Source organism: Pseudophryne corroboree, chromosome 3, assembly GCF_028390025.1.
Source record: "Pseudophryne corroboree isolate aPseCor3 chromosome 3, aPseCor3.hap2, whole genome shotgun sequence".
NCBI classification, from domain to species: domain Eukaryota; kingdom Metazoa; phylum Chordata; class Amphibia; order Anura; family Myobatrachidae; genus Pseudophryne; species Pseudophryne corroboree.
Window position 1 is genome coordinate 481,659,046 of NC_086446.1, and position 18,961 is coordinate 481,678,006.

General features: G+C 49.1%; 1 protein-coding gene across 3 annotated transcripts in view; it reads right to left on the reverse strand.

Moving 5' to 3' along the window:
- The window catches only part of RGS9 (regulator of G protein signaling 9), a 353,468-nt gene that overhangs the window by 136,003 nt on the left and 198,504 nt on the right, over positions 1 to 18,961 (reverse strand). For all 3 annotated transcript variants that reach the window (XM_063960843.1, XM_063960845.1, XM_063960844.1), the window contains one exon: positions 18,406 to 18,435. In XM_063960843.1, the coding sequence (XP_063816913.1) occupies positions 18,406 to 18,435 (30 nt within the window). The remainder of the gene's footprint in view (positions 1 to 18,405; positions 18,436 to 18,961) is intronic.

Consider the following 18,961-nt stretch of genomic DNA (forward strand, 5'->3'; position numbering starts at 1 on the left):
CTTGACCACAGACCTTGGAAGTTTCTTCCCTGTGTGACGCCTCGGAGGCTCGCGTCCGTGGTTACCAGAACCCAGTCTTGAATGCCGAACCTGCGACCCTCTAGAAGGTGAGCACTTTGCAGCCACCACAGGAGAGATACCCTGGCCCTTGGGGACAGGCTGATCATCTGATGTATATGTAGATGTGACCCGGACCACTTGTCCAGAAGGTCCCACTGAAAAGTCCTCGCATGGAACCTGCTGAATGGAATGGCCTCGTAAGACGCCACCATCTTTCCCAGAACTCGAGTGCATTGATGCACCGACACCCTTTCCGGCTTCAGCAGGTCCCTGACCAAGCTCTGGAGTTCCTGGGCCTTTTCCACCGGGAGAAAAACCCTTTTCTGTTCTGTATCCAGAATCATGCCTAAGAAAGGCAAATGGTTCGTTGGAACCAACTGTGACTTTGTTAGATTGAGAATCCAGCCGTGCTGCTGCAACACCCTCAGGGAGAGTGATACGCTGTTCAGCAACTGCTCTCTTGATCTCGCTTTTATTAGGAGATCGTCCACGGATAATTGTGACTCCCTGCCTGCGCAGGAGCACCATAATTTCCGCAATTACATTGGTGAAAACCCTCGGGCCGTGGTAAGCCCAAACGGCAACGTCTGAAATTGGTAATGACAATCCTGTGCAGCAAATCTCAGGAAAGCCTGATGAGGAGGATATATGGGGACCTGAAGGTATGCATCCTTTATGTCCAGGGACACCATATAATCCCCCCCCCCCCTCCAGGCTGGCGATGACCGCTCTGAGCGATTCCATCTTGAACTTGAACCTTTTTAAGTATAGGTTTAAGGTGTCACTGACCTGGGTTGGGGATGTTGTGGACTCGGGAGTTCTTCCGATGGTCGGGAAAAGGAACCACAGGTGGGTCGGAGCAGGGATGGTCGGATATAGGATTTCCTCATACAAGACTCTGATAGTTAGGTTTGGTGAAAGAATGCTGAGGAACTTTATTAAGGGAAGGGAGCAATACAGCGGCACATGAAAGAAAGTGAACCTGTGGGCAATGACAAAAAGTTACTGGAGAATTCGTGAGCAATGTTCAACTGATGAATGAAGAACTTGTAAGCGATGATGAAAGACACTGAAGAATTTGTGAGCGATGTTTTCAAGGATACTGATGAATGAAGAACTTGTGAGCGATGATAAAAGACACTGAAGAATTTGTGAGCGATGTTTAAAGACACTGATGAATGAAGAACTTGTGAGCGATGGTAAATGACACTGAAGAATTTGTGAGCGATGTTTAAAGACACTGATGAATGAAGAACTTGTGAGCGATGGTGAATGACACTGAAGAATTGGTGAGCGATGTTTAAGGACACTGAACGCTGGAAACACTAAAGTTGGTTCGGCCCGCAGGCCTAGCTGAATCCAGGGAGCGCTGGCAACTGCACTGCAGAGGAACACACTAGTTGCTCGGATCACTGGAGACTGTGCTGCAGGAAGGCACCATGAATGCTAGATGCACTGGAGTATAGCTGCTGGGAAACAAACTGCGTACGGGAGCTCTGGCATCCAGTTCAGAAAAGAGACGATACTCAGGCGCCGAGGCTCTGCCCGGCGTCCGGTTTTGAATCTCCCGCCTCTACTGGATTGGTGAAGCGGGTTCGTGACATCACCTGCTCCCCGCCAACGTGACGCCGGCTGTCATGGCGGCGCCCACGCTCTGGGGAACCGCGCCAGCCAAACGCCGGGACCCGAGGACCGCCGGAGGTGAGGACCGCCAAATGGACCAGCAGCCACGCAGGGGTAAGCGCGGCGGCCGCTGCCCCTGGCGTGTGACAGTACCCCCTCCTCCAGGAGTGGCCCCTGGACACTTCCCGGGCTTTGTTGGATGTCTGGAATGGAAGATCCGCACCAGTCGGGGGGCCGTAACTTCAGTAGCTTTGACCCAGCTCCTCTCCTCAGGGCCATAACCGTTCCATTCCACCAAGTACTGCAGATTCTTGTGAAGATAACGAGAGTCAAGAATAGCTTTAATTTCAAATTCCGTTCCGGCTTCAGTCTCTACAGAGGTTGGCCTAGGTGACTCTGAATGGAACCGATTTAAAATAAGGGGACGAAGGAGAGAAACATGGAAGGAATTTGGTACCCAAAAGTGGGAAGGCAAACCCAATTTGCAGACAACCGGGTTCAGAACTTGCAACACGGGATAAGGACCAATGAACCTCAGGGCAAACTTCATAGCGGGCACTCTTAAACGGAGATTGCGGGTAGAGAGCCATACTCTATCACCAACTTTGTATTGGGGAGCTGCCCGTCGCTTCCTATCCGCAAAGAATTTGTAGCGGCCGGAGATTTTCTTGAGGTTAACGTGAACCCTACTCTAGATTTGACTGAAGTGCCGAAGAGTAGAAGCTGCAGCAGGAACATCTTCTGGAGGACAGACGGGTCATTTTGGAACTTGAGGATGGAATCCATAATTAATGAAGAATGGGGACTCACCAGTGGAAGAGTGGTACAAATGATTATGGACAAACTCGGCCCAGGGCAACAGTTCCACCCAAACATCTTGCGAAGGAGAGAGATAAACACGGAGAAAAGTCTCTAAATCTTGATTGACGCGTTCAGTTTGCCCATTGGTCTGAGGATGGTAGGCAGATGAAAACTTAAGCTTTATTTGTAAGGCTGAACAGAGAGCCCTCCAGAATCTTGCAGTGAACTGCACCCCCCGATCAGAGACTATTTCCTGAGGTAACCCATGCAGGCGGAAGTGTTCACGGATAAATAATAAAGCCAATTTGGGAGCTGACGGTAACCCGGTCAAAGGTACAAAATGTGCCATTTTAGAAAAGCGGTCAATAATCACCCAGACGGTATTGTGACCCTTGGAGAGGGGCAGTTCGGTGACAAAGTCCATAGAGATATGGGTCCAAGGCCTCTTAGGAATGGACAGTGGATGAAGCAACCCTGCAGGAGGCAGACGAAGAATTTTGTGCTGAGCACATTGAGGACATGAGTTGACATAATCTTGTATGTCCTTCTTCATAGTGTCCCACCAGTATGACCTTCGTAGAAACTCCCACATTTTTTGGACCCCAGGATGACCGGAAAACTTGGCGGTATGAGCCCACTGCAACAACTTCGGTCGAAATTCAGCTGGTACAGACATTCTCCCAGGAGGAGGACCCAAAGCGGTGGGAGCTGCCGAAATAGAAACTGGACTGTAAATCAAAGCCTTTCCAAAGGAATTCTCCTCATCTGAAGCCGTCAAGGAATGAGATAAAGCATCAGCCTTGGTGTTAAACGTCCCGGCCCGGTACTTAATGACGAACGAGAATCGAGTGAAGAAGAGCGCCCATCTAGCTTGACGGGGATTCAAGCACTGGGCTGTCTTGAGATACAGCAAGTTCTTGTGATCGGTATAAATCGTAATTAGGTGTTTAGCACCTTCCAATAGATATCTCCATTCTTCCAGGGCAGATTTTATTGCCAAGAGTTCCTGGTCTCCGATGGTGTAGTTTCGTTCAGCAGGAGAGAACTTGCGAGAATTGAAACCACACGGATGTAACTTCCCGTCAGAGGAGTACTGTGAAAGTACGGCACCGATGCCGACCGAGGAAGCATCGACCTCCAAGAAGAATGGTTTTGAAAAATTCGGTTGCTGGAGTACCGGAGCGGACATAAAGGCTGCTTTCAACTGGGCGAACGCTGCTACAGCTTCAGAAGACCAGTGACTTGGGTCAGACCCCTTTTTGGTTAGAGCAGTAATAGGTGCCACAATGGTAGAGAATCCCTTTATGAATTTCCGGTAGTAATTCGCAAAACCCAGAAATCTTTGTACCGCTTTCAAAGAAAGAGGCTGAGTCCAGTCCCGAATAGCAGTGAGTTTTTCCGGATCCATGCGAAGCTCCGTACCTGAGATGACGTAACCAAGAAATGGAATTGAAGGAACCTCAAAGGTACATTTGGAGATCTTACCGTAGAGATGATTCCTTCGTAGACGAAGAAGTACCTCCTTGACCTGAATTCTATGCTCCGTGAGAAAATATCAGAATGTCATCCAAGTATACCACTACACTTAGGTATAACATATCTCGGAAGACTTCATTCACAAAACCTTGGAAGACAGCAGGGGCATTGCTGAGCCCAAACGGCATTACCAGATATTCGTAATGCCCGTCCCTGGTATTGAAGGCCGTCTTCCATTCGTCCCCCTGTCGAATACGAATCAAATTATAAGCTCCCCTTAAGTCGAGCTTCGTGAAGACGTGGGCTCCGCAAACCCTATCAAATAGTTCCGTGATGAGCGGCAAAGGATATTTGTTCTTAATGGTGATCTCATTTAAGCCGCGGTAGTCAATGCATGGTCTCAACCCTCCGTCCTTCTTCTTCAAAAAAAGAAGCCTGCTCCCGCCGGTGAAGTAGAGGGACGAATGAATCCTTTCTGCAGATTAGACTTGATATAGTCCGACATGGCTTGGGTCTCGGGCAATGACAAGGGATAAATGCGCCCCCGGGGTGGCATCTTCCCAGGGATGAGCTCAATGGGACAGTCCCAGGGTCTATGGGGTGGTAACTGATCGGCCGCCTGTTCCGAAAACACGTCTGCGAACTCCCGATAGGCCTCCGGAATGAGCTCCTCATCCGACTTGGAAGATACACGGAGCGGGTAGACAGGAGTGAGACAATTAGAATGACAGAATGAACTCCAGGATACTATTTGTGACGACTTCCAGTCGACGTGAGAGTTGTGTACTTTAAGCCAAGGAAGACCAAGAACCAGATCATGAGGCATCTCCCGAATCACTAGGAACTCCAGATGTTCTTGATGTAGAGCTCCAACCTGCAGTTTGATTGGCACTGTGCGACTTGAAATAAGACCATTAGAAATTTGGGTACCATTGATGGCAGTCAGCGTAATAGGTCGTTCGACGGATTGTAACTGGAAACCCAGTTTTTGGACACAAGAAAGAGAAACAAAATTCCCTGTAGCCCCGGAGTCCAGCAGGGCCTTAACAGGTTTGGCTATAGACCCAGAAAACAGAGACGCGGAGAGTAAACAGTCCACTGTCGGAGAAGGTTTAGCTGTAACCCCTAACTCGACTCCTCCGGAACAAGCTAGGACTGCCCGTTTCCCGGACGGGACTTACAAAACTTGAGAAAGTGATCTGCAGCTCCACAGTAGAGGCAGAGTCTACCCTCACGACGGCGCTGTCGTTCTTCCGGGGACAGCCGAGATCGATTCATTTGCATAGGTTCGTCTGGACTTGGAGTGATCGTTTGCTTAGTCGGGAGAGACCGGAATCTGGATCGTTCTGTCCGACTACGTTCGCCACCTCGTTCCTGCATACGAAGATCCACCTTTACACAGAGTGAGATCAACTCTTCTAAGGAATCTGGCAAATCCCTAGTGATCAGTTCGTCCTTTAGACGGTCAGAGAGCCCATTCCAGAAAGCGGCCCGGAGAGCATCATTATTCCAGCGCAGTTCCGAGGCTATGGTTTGGAAATGAATCACATACTGTCCCACTGAACGGGAGCCTTGTCGGACTCGGAGCAAATCCGAAGAAGCAGCGGTTGTTCTGCCGGGCTCATCAAAGATCCTACGGAATGACGTGATGAAATTGGTGTAACTGGAAACCAACGGGTCAGAACGCTCCCATAACGGAGACACCCAATCCAACGCTGAACCTTCAAGCAAGGAAATAATGTATGCCACCTTGGACCGATCTGTGGGGAAGTTGTGTGAGAGAAGTTCAAAATGTACCTCGCATTGGTTGAGAAAACCACGGCAATTCTTTGGATTCCCATTATAGCGAGGAGTGGGAAGCTGAAGGCGTGACCTGGTTCCAGACAGGGATTGAACATTACTAAGGACAACCACAGGAGCGGGTACTGGAGCTGGAGCCGGAACTACTGAAGCCAGAGAAGCCTGAATTTGATCCAGCCGACCAGATAACTCCTGGAGATACTGCATCACTTGGCTTTGTGCCGTCTCCTGACTTTGAACTCGGGAAACCAGATCCTGGATGGCGCTTGCCTCTGGGTTCCGATCCCCCGGGTCCATGTGGCCTGAGTATACTGTCACTGACCTGGGTTGGGGATGTTGTGGACTCGGGAGTTCTTCTGATGGTCGGGAAAAGGAACCACAGGTGGGTCGGAGCAGGGATGGTCGGATATACGATTTCCTCATACAAGACTCTGATAGTTAGGTTTGGTGAAAGAATGCTGAGGAACTTTATTAAGGGAAGGGAGCAATACAGCGGCACATGAAAGAAAGTGAACCTGTGGGCAATGTCAAAAAGTTACTGGAGAATTCGTGAGCAATGTTCAACTATGAATGAAGAACTTGTGAGCGATGATGAAAGACACTGAAGAATTTGTGAGTGATGTTTTCAAGGATACTGATGAATGAAGAACTTGTGAGCGATGATGAAAGACACTGAAGAATTTGTGAGTGATGTTTTCAAGGATACTGATGAATGAAGAACTTGTGAGCGATGATAAAAGACACTGAAGAATTTGTGAGCGATGTTTAAAGACACTGATGAATGAAGAACTTGTGAGCGATGGTAAATGACACTGAAGAATTTGTGAGCGATGTTTAAAGACACTGATGAATGAAGAACTTGTGAGCGATGATGAAAGACACTGAAGAATTTGTGAGCGGTGTTTAAAGACACTGATGAAATGAAGAACTAGTGAGCGATGATGAAAAATACTGAAGAATTTGTGAGCGGTGTTTAAAGACACTGATGAATGAAGAACTTGTGAGCGATGGTGAATGACACTGAAGAATTGGTGAGCGATGTTTAAGGACACTGAACGCTGGAAACACTAAAGTTGGTTCGGCCCGCAGGCCTAGCTGAATCCAGGGAGCGCTGGCAACTGCACTGCAGAGGAACACACTAGTTGCTCGGATCACTGGAGACTGTGCTGCAGGAAGGCACCATGAATGCTAGATGCACTGGAGTATAGCTGCTGGGAAACACACTGCGTACGGGAGCTCTGGCATCCACTTCAGAAAAGAGATGATACTTAGGCGCCGAGGCTCTGCCCGGCATCCGGTTTTGAATCTCCCGCCTCTACTGGATTGGTGAAGCGGGTTCGTGACATCACCTGCTCCCCGCCCACGTGACGCCGGCTGTCATGGCGGCGCCCACGCTCCGGGGAATCGCCGGGAGCCGCGCCAGCCAGACGCCGGGACCCGAGGACCGCCGGAGGTGAGGACCGCCAAACGGACCAGCAGCCACGCAGGGGTAAGCGCGGCGGCCGCTGCCCCTGGCGTGTGACGTAAGGATTTTAAATTCAGAATGGGTCTGACCGAACCGCCCGGTTTCGGGACCACAAACAGGGTTGAGTAATACCCCATCCCCTGCTGAAGCAGGGGAACTTTGACCACCACTTGTTGAAGACACAATTTTTGAATCGCATTTAAAACTACCTCCCTCTTTGAGGAAGAAGCCGGTAGGGCCGATTTGAAAAACCGGCGAGGAGGCACCTCTTCGAATTCCAGCCTGTAACCCTGGGAAACAATGTCTATTGCCCAGGGATCCACCTGTGATTGAACCCAGACATGGCTGAAAAGTGGAAGACGGGCCCCCACTGGGGCGGTGTCACAACTGAGGGCCTGAGCTGACGGGAGGCAGCCTCAGTTGTAGGGGCTGAGGTGTACTGGAACCTGGGAGGTTGTATCAGACCCCTAGACATGTAAGTTACATGTAAGAAGATTGCCCGAAGGCGTGACCACGACAACCAAAATAAAAGTCAATGTTGTTTATTTGACAAACTCCATGTATCACAGCAGCAATAAAAGAAAAACATAAAATCAGCAGTTTAAATGACACAGTTCCTGGGTACTACAGGAGGGCAAAGGCCACAGGGCTCTGGTAGCATGAGACAGTTCTTATTATCCTCTACGTGGAAAGTCCTTACCAGGCCCGTCTGTAGTAATGGAGATGGCCCAGGATCGTACCAGCTGGTGTTCCAGGAAAAGCTGGGCTGCTGTAGATAAAATGGCTGCTGTGGGTACTGGTTGGAACCAGACTGATGTAAGCACGGAGTGGATTGCTGGATGGAACCAGCCAAATAATAAATGAAGCTTGAGAGCGATGAAATATGATGGATATATGGAGCTTGAGAGCGGTGAAACAAAAGTACCGGTGGTGAGTGGTAATCTGCAGAAATGGTACCGGCACTTTAAGAAGAGCTGATCTCTGCTGGAAGCTAAGGCTGGAAGCAGGTAAATCTGTAGCTGGAAACAGATGAGTCCCAGAGGACTGGAGAGTCAGGCTACACCGCAGGTGGTAGACTGGGGCGGGTCTCTTTAGTGGAGGTTTGGAGATGGAAACTGGAACCTGGAAAAACAACCACAGGAGAGAGAGACAAACTGGAACTAGGTTTGACAACCAAAGCACTGACGCCTTCCTTGCTCAGGCACAGAATACTTCTACCTGCAGCAAGGAAGGGATTGGCTAGGCAATTATGCAGATTACAATGGAAACAGCGGATTGGTGGAAATGAACAGGTGACAGAATCCAACATGGCTGCGCCCATGCAGACACTTGGAGGGAAGATTGGTTTGGTAATCCATGTGGGAACTTTAGCAGCAATGGCAGCGCCGGCCACAGTAGACAGGAGACGCCAGACTGATGAGTGCACATTAGAACCACGCGGGCACAGCGGAGGCCGCGGCTGACGTAAGCGCCACTCTGACATCCTGCATGCAGAAACTCAGGGACAGCGGCGGAGGCCGCGGGAGACGCCATTCCGGATGTAAACATGGTGCCGCTGTGACAGCGTCTCAGAGTGACAGGAGAGGAGGCAGGAATGCAGACATCAGTACAACAGATGAGATCCGGTCCTGGAGCGCTGAGCCAGCCTTAGGAGGCATCTGAAAGGTAAGTAATGGCGTACAGATACCCGGATCGTGACAGCACCCCCCCCCCCTTTAGGAGTGGCCTCAGGACACTTCTTTGGCTTTTGAGGAAACTTGGAGTGGAAATTCCGGACCAAGGCAGGAGCATGGACATCAGAAGCATTGGTCCATGAGCGTTCCTCAGGACCGTAAGCCTTCCAGTCAATAAGATACTGTAATTGACCGTAACGATGACGTGAATCCAGAATCTTAGCTACTTCGTACTCAACTCCTCGTTGAGTTTGGACTTTCGGAGCTTGAGGAAGTGCAGAATGAAACCGATTCAGGATCAGCGGTTTCAACAAGGAAACATGGAATGTCCTGAGTATTTTTAAGAAAGGAGGTAACTGGAGTCTGTAGGCAACAGGATTGATGACTTGTTCAATTTTGAAAGGACCGATGTAACGAGGTGCAAACTTCATGCTGGGAACTCTTAACCTCAAATTCTTTGTAGACAACCACACACGATCACCCACCTTGAGAGCAGGAACCGCTCTACGCTTTTTATCAGCAAACTTTTTGTACCTGAACGATGCTTTGAGCAGAGCCACTCGGACATTCTTCCAGTTGTTTGCAAACTGACGCAAGGTGATATCCACTGCTGGAACAGAAGTTGCTGGAAGCGGTTGGAATTCAGGAACTTTAGGGTGGAATCCATAGTTAGTGAAGAATGGTGTTGATGAAGATAAGGAATGATATTGGTTGTTATGACAGAACTCGGCCCAGGGAAGTAGTTGAACCCAGTCATCTTGAGAGGAGGACACATAGATGCGGAGGAAGGCCTCCAAGTCCTGATTCATCCTCTCAGTTTGACCATTGGTCTGAGGATGGTAAGCTGTGGAAAACTTTAGCTTGACTTGGAGGACTTGACACAAACTTCGCCAGAATTTGGCTGTGAATTGGACTCCTCGATCTGAGATAATTTCTTCAGGAAGACCGTGGAGTCGGAAGATCTCTTGTATGAACACTTGAGCCAACTTGGAAGCTGACGGAAGACCGGTAAGAGGAATGAAGTGTGCCATCTTGGTGAACCGGTCAACTACCACCCAGATGGTATTGAACTTGTTGCACATAGACAAGTCCGTAACAAAGTCAATTGATAAATGGGTCCATGGTCGACGGGGAACGGATAATGGAACCAGTTGCCCCGCAGGCGACTGGCGGGATACTTTGTGTTGGGCACACTTTGGGCAAGATGCAATGAACTCCATGACGTCCTTCTTCAGAGTTGGCCACCAATAGGACCTAGAGATAAACTCAAGGGTTTTTTGGATACCTGTCTGTCCGGCAAAACGGGAAGCATGGGCCCAATGCATGAGCTTCTTCCTTAACACCGGCTTCACAAAACTTTTCCCTGGTGGGGGCGTAGAGTCCATCCCTACCGTGGAGAATGCCAATGGATTAATAATAGGATGCTTGTCTGAAGACTCTGACTCATTTTCTTGCTCCCATGAGCGGGAAAGGGCATCGGCCTTGCGATTCTGAGAGCCCGGACAGAACTGGAGTTTAAAGTCGAACCTGGAAAAGAAAAGTGCCCATCTGGCCTGACGAGGGTTAAGACATTGTGTGCTTTTCAAATATAAAAGATTCTTGTGGTCGGTAAGTATAGTGATTGAATGAGAAGCCCCCTCCAACAGATATCTCCACTCCTCTAGAGCGAGCTTGATGGCTAGCAACTCCTGGTCGCCAATGGCATAGTTGCGCTCAGCTGGGGAGAACTTCCGGGAGAAGAAACTGCAAGGATGTAGATGGCCATCTTTAGCCCTCTGGGATAACACCGCTCCTACTCCAACGGAGGAGGCATCCACCTCTAAGATGAAAGGAGAGTCGATGTCGGGCTGTTTCAGAACTGGTGCAGAGATGAACCGTTGTTTTAATAGATGAAACGCTTGCGTAGCTTCTTCAGACCACTTGGATGGATTAGCACCCTTCTTAGTCATCGCAGTGATAGGCGCCACAATGGTGGAAAAGTCTCGTATAAACTTTCTGTAGTAATTGGCGAACCCTAAGAACCTCTGGACCCCTTTGAGGGTTAAGGGTATCGGCCAATTCTGGATTGCTTGTAGTTTCTCAGGATCCATCTCTAGTCCGGAACCGGACACAATGTAACCTAGAAACGGAATGGATTTGACTTCAAAGACACATTTCTCTAATTTGCAATAGAGATGATTGACACGGAGACGGGACAGAACCTCCTTTACCCAGAAACGATGTTCCTCTAGATTATTGGCAAAGATGAGGATATCATCTAGATAGACCACGACATGGCGGTATAAGATGTCTCTGAAGATCTCATTCACGAAATGCTGGAAGACAGCTGGAGCGTTGCTCAATCCGAAGGGCATGACGAGGTACTCATAATGTCCGTCACGGGTGTTAAAGGCGGTCTTCCACTCGTCACCCTCACGGATCCGGATGAGATTGTATGCACCTCTCAAGTCCAACTTTGTAAAGATGGTGGCTCCGCTAACTCTATCAAAGAGCTCAGTAATCAGGGGTAAAGGATAGCGGTTCTTGATGGTAATGTCGTTAAAACCTCTGTAGTCGATGCACGTCCGCAGACCACCATCTTTTTTCTTTACGAAAAAGAAGCCTGCGCCTGCTGGAGAAGAGGAAGGTCGGATGAACCCCTTCGCTAGGTTCTCTTTAATGTATTCCTCCATGGAATGCGTCTCAGGCAGAGACAACGGATAAGTTCGGCCTCGAGGTGGAACCTTCCCTGGAACGAGATCAATCGGGCAGTCCCATTCTCTATGAGGAGGAAGGATATCAGCAGAAGCTTTACTGAACACATCCGTGAAATTTTGATATGGAGGAGGTGGAACATCAGACGACCTGGAGGAGGAAGAACAAACAGGCAATACTTTAAACAAACATGTCTCAGCACAGTAGGGACCCCATGCCAGAATTTGCGTAGTCGTCCAGTCAATTGATGGATTGTGGTGACGGAGCCATGGAAGGCCCAGAACCACTGGATGTGTGGCTCTTGGAATCACTAGAAAGATAAATTCAGAATGAAGAACTCCCACTCTCAGACGAACTGGTAGAGTCCTTAGAGAAATAACTGCGTCAAAAATCTTGCTGCCATCCACGGCAGTTAAGGAGATGGACGAAGGGAGTCTCTCGGTGGGTAGGGACCACCGTTTAACATAGGCTTCGGTTATGAAATTCCCAGCTGCTCCGGAATCAAGGAGGGCAATGACGTTCCTGTAACGTTGAGCAATTTGGAGCGAGACTGGGAGATTACAATCATGAGGAGATGGAGAGGAGATCATTACTCCTAGCCGGCCCTCTCCTTGGCGAGCTAGGATTTGGAGTTTCCCGGACGTTTGGGACAGGCATTGATGGTGTGAGACGGAGCTGCACAGTAAAGACAAAGAGACTCAGAGAGACGTCTTCGGCGCTCAGCAGGAGTTAGACGGGAACGACCAATTTGCATGGGCTCATCTTTGGATGGTGACTGTTGGCGAGGAGGAGAAGCGGAAGATTTTGGAGCAGATGATCTTCCACGCTCAGTTGCTCTTTCTCTGAAACGTAAATCAACTTTCGTGCAGAGTGAGATTAGCTCATCTAATTTAGAAGGCAAGTCTCTGGTAGCTAACTCATCCTTAATACGCTCTGATAAGCCATGCCAGAATGCAGCATACAGGGCCTCGTCGTTCCATGCCAGTTCGGATGCCAGGATCTTGAACTGTATAAGATACTGTCCTACAGTACGCGATCCCTGGCGTAAACGGAGAATCTCAGATGAAGCTGAAGTTACCCGGCCTGGCTCGTCGAAGATACGCCTGAATGTTGACACAAAATCAGAATAGGAGGACAGCAGGGTATCAGACCTCTCCCATAACGGTGATGCCCAGTCAAGGGCTGAGCCACTGAGAAGAGAAATAATATAGGCAATTTTAGTACGGTCACTAGGAAAATTGCCAGGTTGTAGCTCAAAATGGATTTCACACTGGTTGAGAAATACCCTGCAGAATCTTGGAGATCCGTCAAATTTTGCTGGCGTTGGAAGATGAAGACGTGGAGCAGAAATGGGTAAGGTGGGTGGGGTTACAGCTGGAGTCACTGTGGGTGACGCACCGGACGCGTCTGATCCACGAAGGGTTGTCTGAATCCCATCCAGCCGAGTAGAGAGATCCTGGAGACAGCGGATGATGTGGCCCTGTGCAGCCTCCTGATGTTCAAGTCGGGCTGCCAGTTCTTGCATCGGCCTAGCCGCTTGATCCTGGTCTCCGGCTGGATTCATATCGTCAGTGCTTACTGTCGCAACTGAGGGCCTGAGCTGACGGGAGGCAGCCTCAGTTGTAGGGGCTGAGGTGTAGTGGAACCTGGGAGGTTGTATCAGACCCCTAGACATGTAAGTAGATTGCCCGAAGGCGTGACCACGACAACCAAAATAAAAGTCAATGTTGTTTATTTGACAAACTCCATGTATCACAGCAGCAATAAAAGAAAAACATAAAATCAGCAGTTTAAATGACACAGTTCCTGGGTACTACAGGAGGGCAAAGGCCACAGGGCTCTGGTAGCATGAGACAGTTCTTATTATCCTCTACGTGGAAAGTCCTTACCAGGCCCGTCTGTAGTAATGGAGATGGCCCAGGATCGTACCAGCTGGTGTTCCAGGAAAAGCTGGGCTGCTGTAGATAAAATGGCTGCTGTCGGTACTGGTTGGAACCAGACTGATGTAAGCACGGAGTGGATTGCTGGATGGAACCAGCCAAATAATAAATGAAGCTTGAGAGCGATGAAATATGATGGATATATGGAGCTTGAGAGCGGTGAAACAAAAGTACCGGTGGTGAGTGGTAATCTGCAGAAATGGTACCGGCACTTTAAGAAGAGCTGATCTCTGCTGGAAGCTAAGGCTGGAAGCAGGTAAATCTGTAGCTGGAAACAGATTAGTCCCAGAGGACTGGAGAGTCAGGCTGCACCGCAGGTGGTAGACTGGGGCGGGTCTCTTTAGTGGAGGTTTGGAGATGGAAACTGGAACCTGGAAAACAACCACAGGAGAGAGAGACAAACTGGAACTAGGTTTGACAACCAAAGCACTGACGCCTTCCTTGCTCAGGCACAGAATACTTATACCTGCAGCAAGGAAGGGATTGGCTAGGCAATTATGCAGATTACAAAGGAAACAGCGGATTGGTGGAAATGAACAGGTGACAGAATCCAACATGGCTGCGCCCATGCAGACACTTGGAGGGAAGATTGGTTTGGTAATCCATGTGGGAACTTTAGCAGCAATGGCGGCGCCGGCCACAGTAGACAGGAGACGCCAGACTGATGAGTGCACATTAGAACCACGCGGGCACAGCGGAGGCAGCCGCTGATGTAAGCGCCACTCTGACATCCTGCATGCAGAAACTCAGGGACGGCGGCGGAGGCCGCGGGAGACGCCATTCCGGATGTAAACATGGTGCCGCTGTGACAGCGTCTCAGAGTGACAGGAGAGGAGGCAGGAATGCAGACATCAGTACAACAGATGAGATCCGGTCCTGGAGCGCTGAGCCAGCCTTAGGAGGCATCTGAAAGGTAAGTAATGGCGTCCAGATACCCGGATCGTGACAGGCGGACTCCGTCAGCGGAGCCCCAGCGTCATGCAGTGGATTTTGTAGAAGCCGGGGAGGACTTCTGCTCCTGGGAACTAGCTGTAGTTGGCAGCTTTTTCCCCTTGCCCATACCTCTGGCAAGAAAGGAAGATCCCCGTACTCTCTTGGATTTATGCGACCGAAAGGACTGCATCTGATAATGTGGCGTTTTCTTAGGCTGTGAGGAAACATAAGGCAAAAAAGTTGATTTACCTGCAGTAGCTGTGGAACCAGGTCCGTGAGACCTTCCCCAAACATTTCCTCACCCCTGTAAGGCAAAACCTCCATATGCCTCTTCGAGTCGGCATCACCCGTCCATTGTCTGGTCCATAGGGCTCGCCTAGCAGAAATCGCCATAGCGTTGGCTCTGGAACCCAGTAGGCCCACGTCTCTCTGAGCATCCCTCATATATAGGACCGCATCCTTAATATGACCCAGGGTCAATAAAATGGTTTTCTTATCCAGTGTATCAATATAAGCAGATAAGGTATCTGTCCACGCTGCTACAGCGCTACAAACCCAAGCCGACGCTATCGCCGGTCTGAGTAATGTACCAGTATGTGTGTAAATTGACTTCAAGGTAGTCTCCTGCCTGCGATCAGCAGGATCCTTGAGGGTTGCGGTATCTTGAGATGGCAGCGTCACCCTTTTGGATAAGCGTGTCAACGCTTTGTCCACCCTTGGGGAGGATTCCCACCGTATCCTGTCCTTAGCCGGGAAAGGATACGCCATAAGAATCCTTTTGGGAATCTGCAGTTTCTTGTCTGGAGTTTCCCAAGCCCTTTCAAACAACTCATTTAGCTCATGTGAAGGGGGAAAAGTAACCTCAGGCTTCTTTTCTTTAAACATGTGGACCCTCGTGTCCGGTACAGAGGGGTCATCAGTGATATGCAACACATCTTTTATTGCAATAATCATATAATGAATACTTTTAGCCAATTTTGGCTGCAACTTCGCATCATCGTAGTCGACACTGGAGTCAGAATCCGTGTCGTTATCAGTGTCTACTACTTGGGATAGTGGGCGCTTTTGAGACCCAGAAGGTCCCTGCGACATTGTGAAAGGCAGTGCTTGACTCCCTGTACATTCCCTGGACTCTGCTTTGTCCAACCTTTTGTGTAATAAATTCACATTTGCATATAAAACATTCCACATATCCAACCAGTCAGGTGTCGGCGTTGCCGACGGATACACCACACTCATTTGCTCCACCTCCCTAGAAGAGCCTTCCGCTTCAGACATGCCGACACACGCGTGCCGACACCCCACACACTCAGGGAAATCTCTAATCTGGAGACAGTTCCCCAACAAGGCCCTTTGGAGAGACAGAGAGAGAGTATGCCAGCACACACCCAGCGCCAATGACCCTGGAAAAAATTCCCAGATAGATATAGCGCTTTTATTATATATATATATTCACTGCGCCAAATTATGTGCCCCCCCCTTCTTTAAAACCCTCTGTCACCGTGTTCAGCAGGGGAGAGTCCAGGGAGCCAGCTTCTCAGCGGTGTGCTGAGGAGAAAATGGCGCTGGTTAGTGCTGAGGGATCAAGCTCCGCCCCCTCAGTAGTGGGCTTCGGTCCCGCTCGATTTCTTTAAAAACTGGCGGGGGTTTCCTATATACAGCCCGCAGAGCCTATATATATATATATTTGTGCCAGTCCTAGAGGTTTAAAATTGCTGCCCAGGGCGCCCCCCCCCTGCACCCATCAGTGCCTGTCATGTGTGTTGTGTGTGGGAGCAATGGCGTGCAGCGTTACCGCTGCGCGTTACCTCAGAGAAGATCTGAAGTCTTCTGCCGCCTCTGAAGTCTTCTATCTTCTCATACTCACCCGGCTTCTATCTTCCGGCTCTGTGAGGAGGACGGCGGCGCGGCTCCGGGACGAACTGCGAGGGGAGACCTGCGTTCCGACTCCCTCTGGAGCTAATGGTGTCCAGTAGCCTAAGAAGCAGAGCCTAGCATTTAAGTAGGTCTGCTTCTCTCTCCTCAGTCCCACGGCGCAGGGAGCCTGTTGCCAGCAGGGCTCCCTGAAAATAAAAACCTAACAAAATTCTTTCTTTCAGGGAAACTCAGGAGAGCTCCCCTGTAGTGCACCCAGTCTCCTCTGGGCACAGTATCAAACTGAGGTCTGGAGGAGGGGCATAGAGGGAGGAGCCAGTGCACACCCATATCTAAAGCTCTTTTTAGTGCCCATGTCTCCTGCGGAGCCCGTCTATCCCCATGGTCCTTACGGAGTCCCTAGCATCCTCTAGGACGTAAGAGAAATGGTTGCAGCGCCATTTTCCTTTTGATTTCTGTCTGCAGCGCCAGCCGATGCAAGACTCCAAAGAGGTAATTATAACTATGTGGGTGCATCGTGTGTGAAAATGGCTTCCCTGGACCCAGGGACCCGTGTGTACAGTACACACTACACCCACTATTGAAACACCAATGGCAGCATCTAAGGATGCACCAAGTGGTAATTGAGCACCTAAGATGTTAAAAGTGGGCGTCTTAGTCCTTGCACAGATGGACGCTGCAGGGTTCAACTCAGAAACAGGTCCCAAGTGTTTCCACCAACAGACGCAAAGATTTGCACCCCTCTAGATGATGCCATTTTGATACTCCAATCCATATAAATTGTAGAATTAGCTTAACACCTGTGGGGACACATTTTTCAGGCTTTATGAATGTGAGAACATGACAGGGGGTGTCTAGAGCATCAATCAGGTTCTGCATTAATGGTCGCAATTATTTGAGAGTTTTTTCATACAGTGGATCTGTTTTATTTTCTAAGTGTTTTTATTGCCACTGGGGGAAGGGGGGATTGTACCATGAGAAAATACGTTTATTGAATTAGGGTGCATACACACTATGCAATATTGCATACGATTCAGCTGATATTGGGCGGTTTGTTGCGATATTGTATAGTGTGTATACTTGATACAGGATATGATGCGCGCTCCTGCAGGTCGTATCCAAGCATTGCACGTCAGACCTGCATGCAGGTCCAACGTGCGATATTGCTTACGAGAGCCATCCCCCATCTCAGCCGACATCGGCAAGTGTGTATGCTCTTTCCCCATGTCGTGACCCCATCGCAGGCAATGTCACATTGGGGGTCATTCCGAGTTGTTCGCTCGTTATTTTTTTCTCGCAACGGAGCGATTAGTCGCTAATGCGCATGCGCAATGTCCGCAGTGCGACTGCGCCAAGTAAATTTGCTATGCAGTTAGGTATTTTACTCACGGCATTACGAGGTTTTTTCTTCGTTCTGGTGATCGTAATGTGATTGACAGGAAGTGGGTGTTTCTGGGCGGAAACTGGCCGTTTTATGGGTGTGTGCGAAAAAACGCTACCGTTTCTGGGAAAAACGCGGGAGTGGCTGGAGAAACGGAGGAGTGTCTGGCCGAACGCTGGGTGTGTTTGTGACATCAAACCAGGAACGACAAGCACTGAACTGATCGCACTGGCTGAGTAAGTCTCGAGCTACTCAGAAACTGCACAGAGAAGTCTTTTTGCAATATTGCGAATCTTTCGTTCGCAATTTTACTATGCTAAGATTCACTCCCAGTAGGCGGCGGCTTAGCGTGTGCAAAGCTGCTAAAAGCAGCTTGCGAGCGAACAACTCGGAATGACCACCATTGTGCGGACATCGCACTGATGTGTACACAGCCTATCAGTTGATAAACAGCTGACAATGATGTATTGGATGCTAGAACTCGTCTGCTACTGAAAGAGTTAAATATGATTTAGGCTCAATACGCCCACTGCTCTGTGCAATGTTTCTGCATCTACAGCATCTGCGAGGAGGAGATATATATAGAGAGAAGTAAATATCATACACTATAGCAAGGTGTAAATCACAGCTATTTTCAGCTGCTGTTTCTAAGCTGGGTCTTTCTAGGAACTAACGACCACTTACTTCTCGCCTGTAGAAATCCACCGTCCTCTTCTGCAAAGCATAGAAACAGGAATATATTACACAGGATAAGAAAAAGAAAGAAACACATCTCTGCACAGGATAAGAGGAGAAATTATACACTGCTTGTATTATTCACTATTACCAGCATCAGGAATCATAAATCTGACTTTTTTTTTTAATTTATTCTCCTTTTGATTTGTCTTTTGTATCATTGTTTCCCAAACTCAGTCCTCAAAGCCACCTTACGGTCCAGGGTTTAAGGCTATCCATTTTTTAGCACAGATGGTTAAAACAAAATGACTAAGGTAGTGTACTAATTAATTCACCTCTGCTAATGTATGGATATCATAATGCCTACACAGCTGCTATTTTCCAGGCTTCAGACATGCAAAACAACGCAAGTATAACAGCTGCCCAGAAACAAACAGGGACGCCCACCGATACCATTGCAACATCTCAGCAACTGCGTACACATTCGCAACCGCGACGCAGATCAACTCTGAGTGAGTTTATGGTCTTGCAGAATGGTCGTGGGAGATGCATTGCTGGCACCATG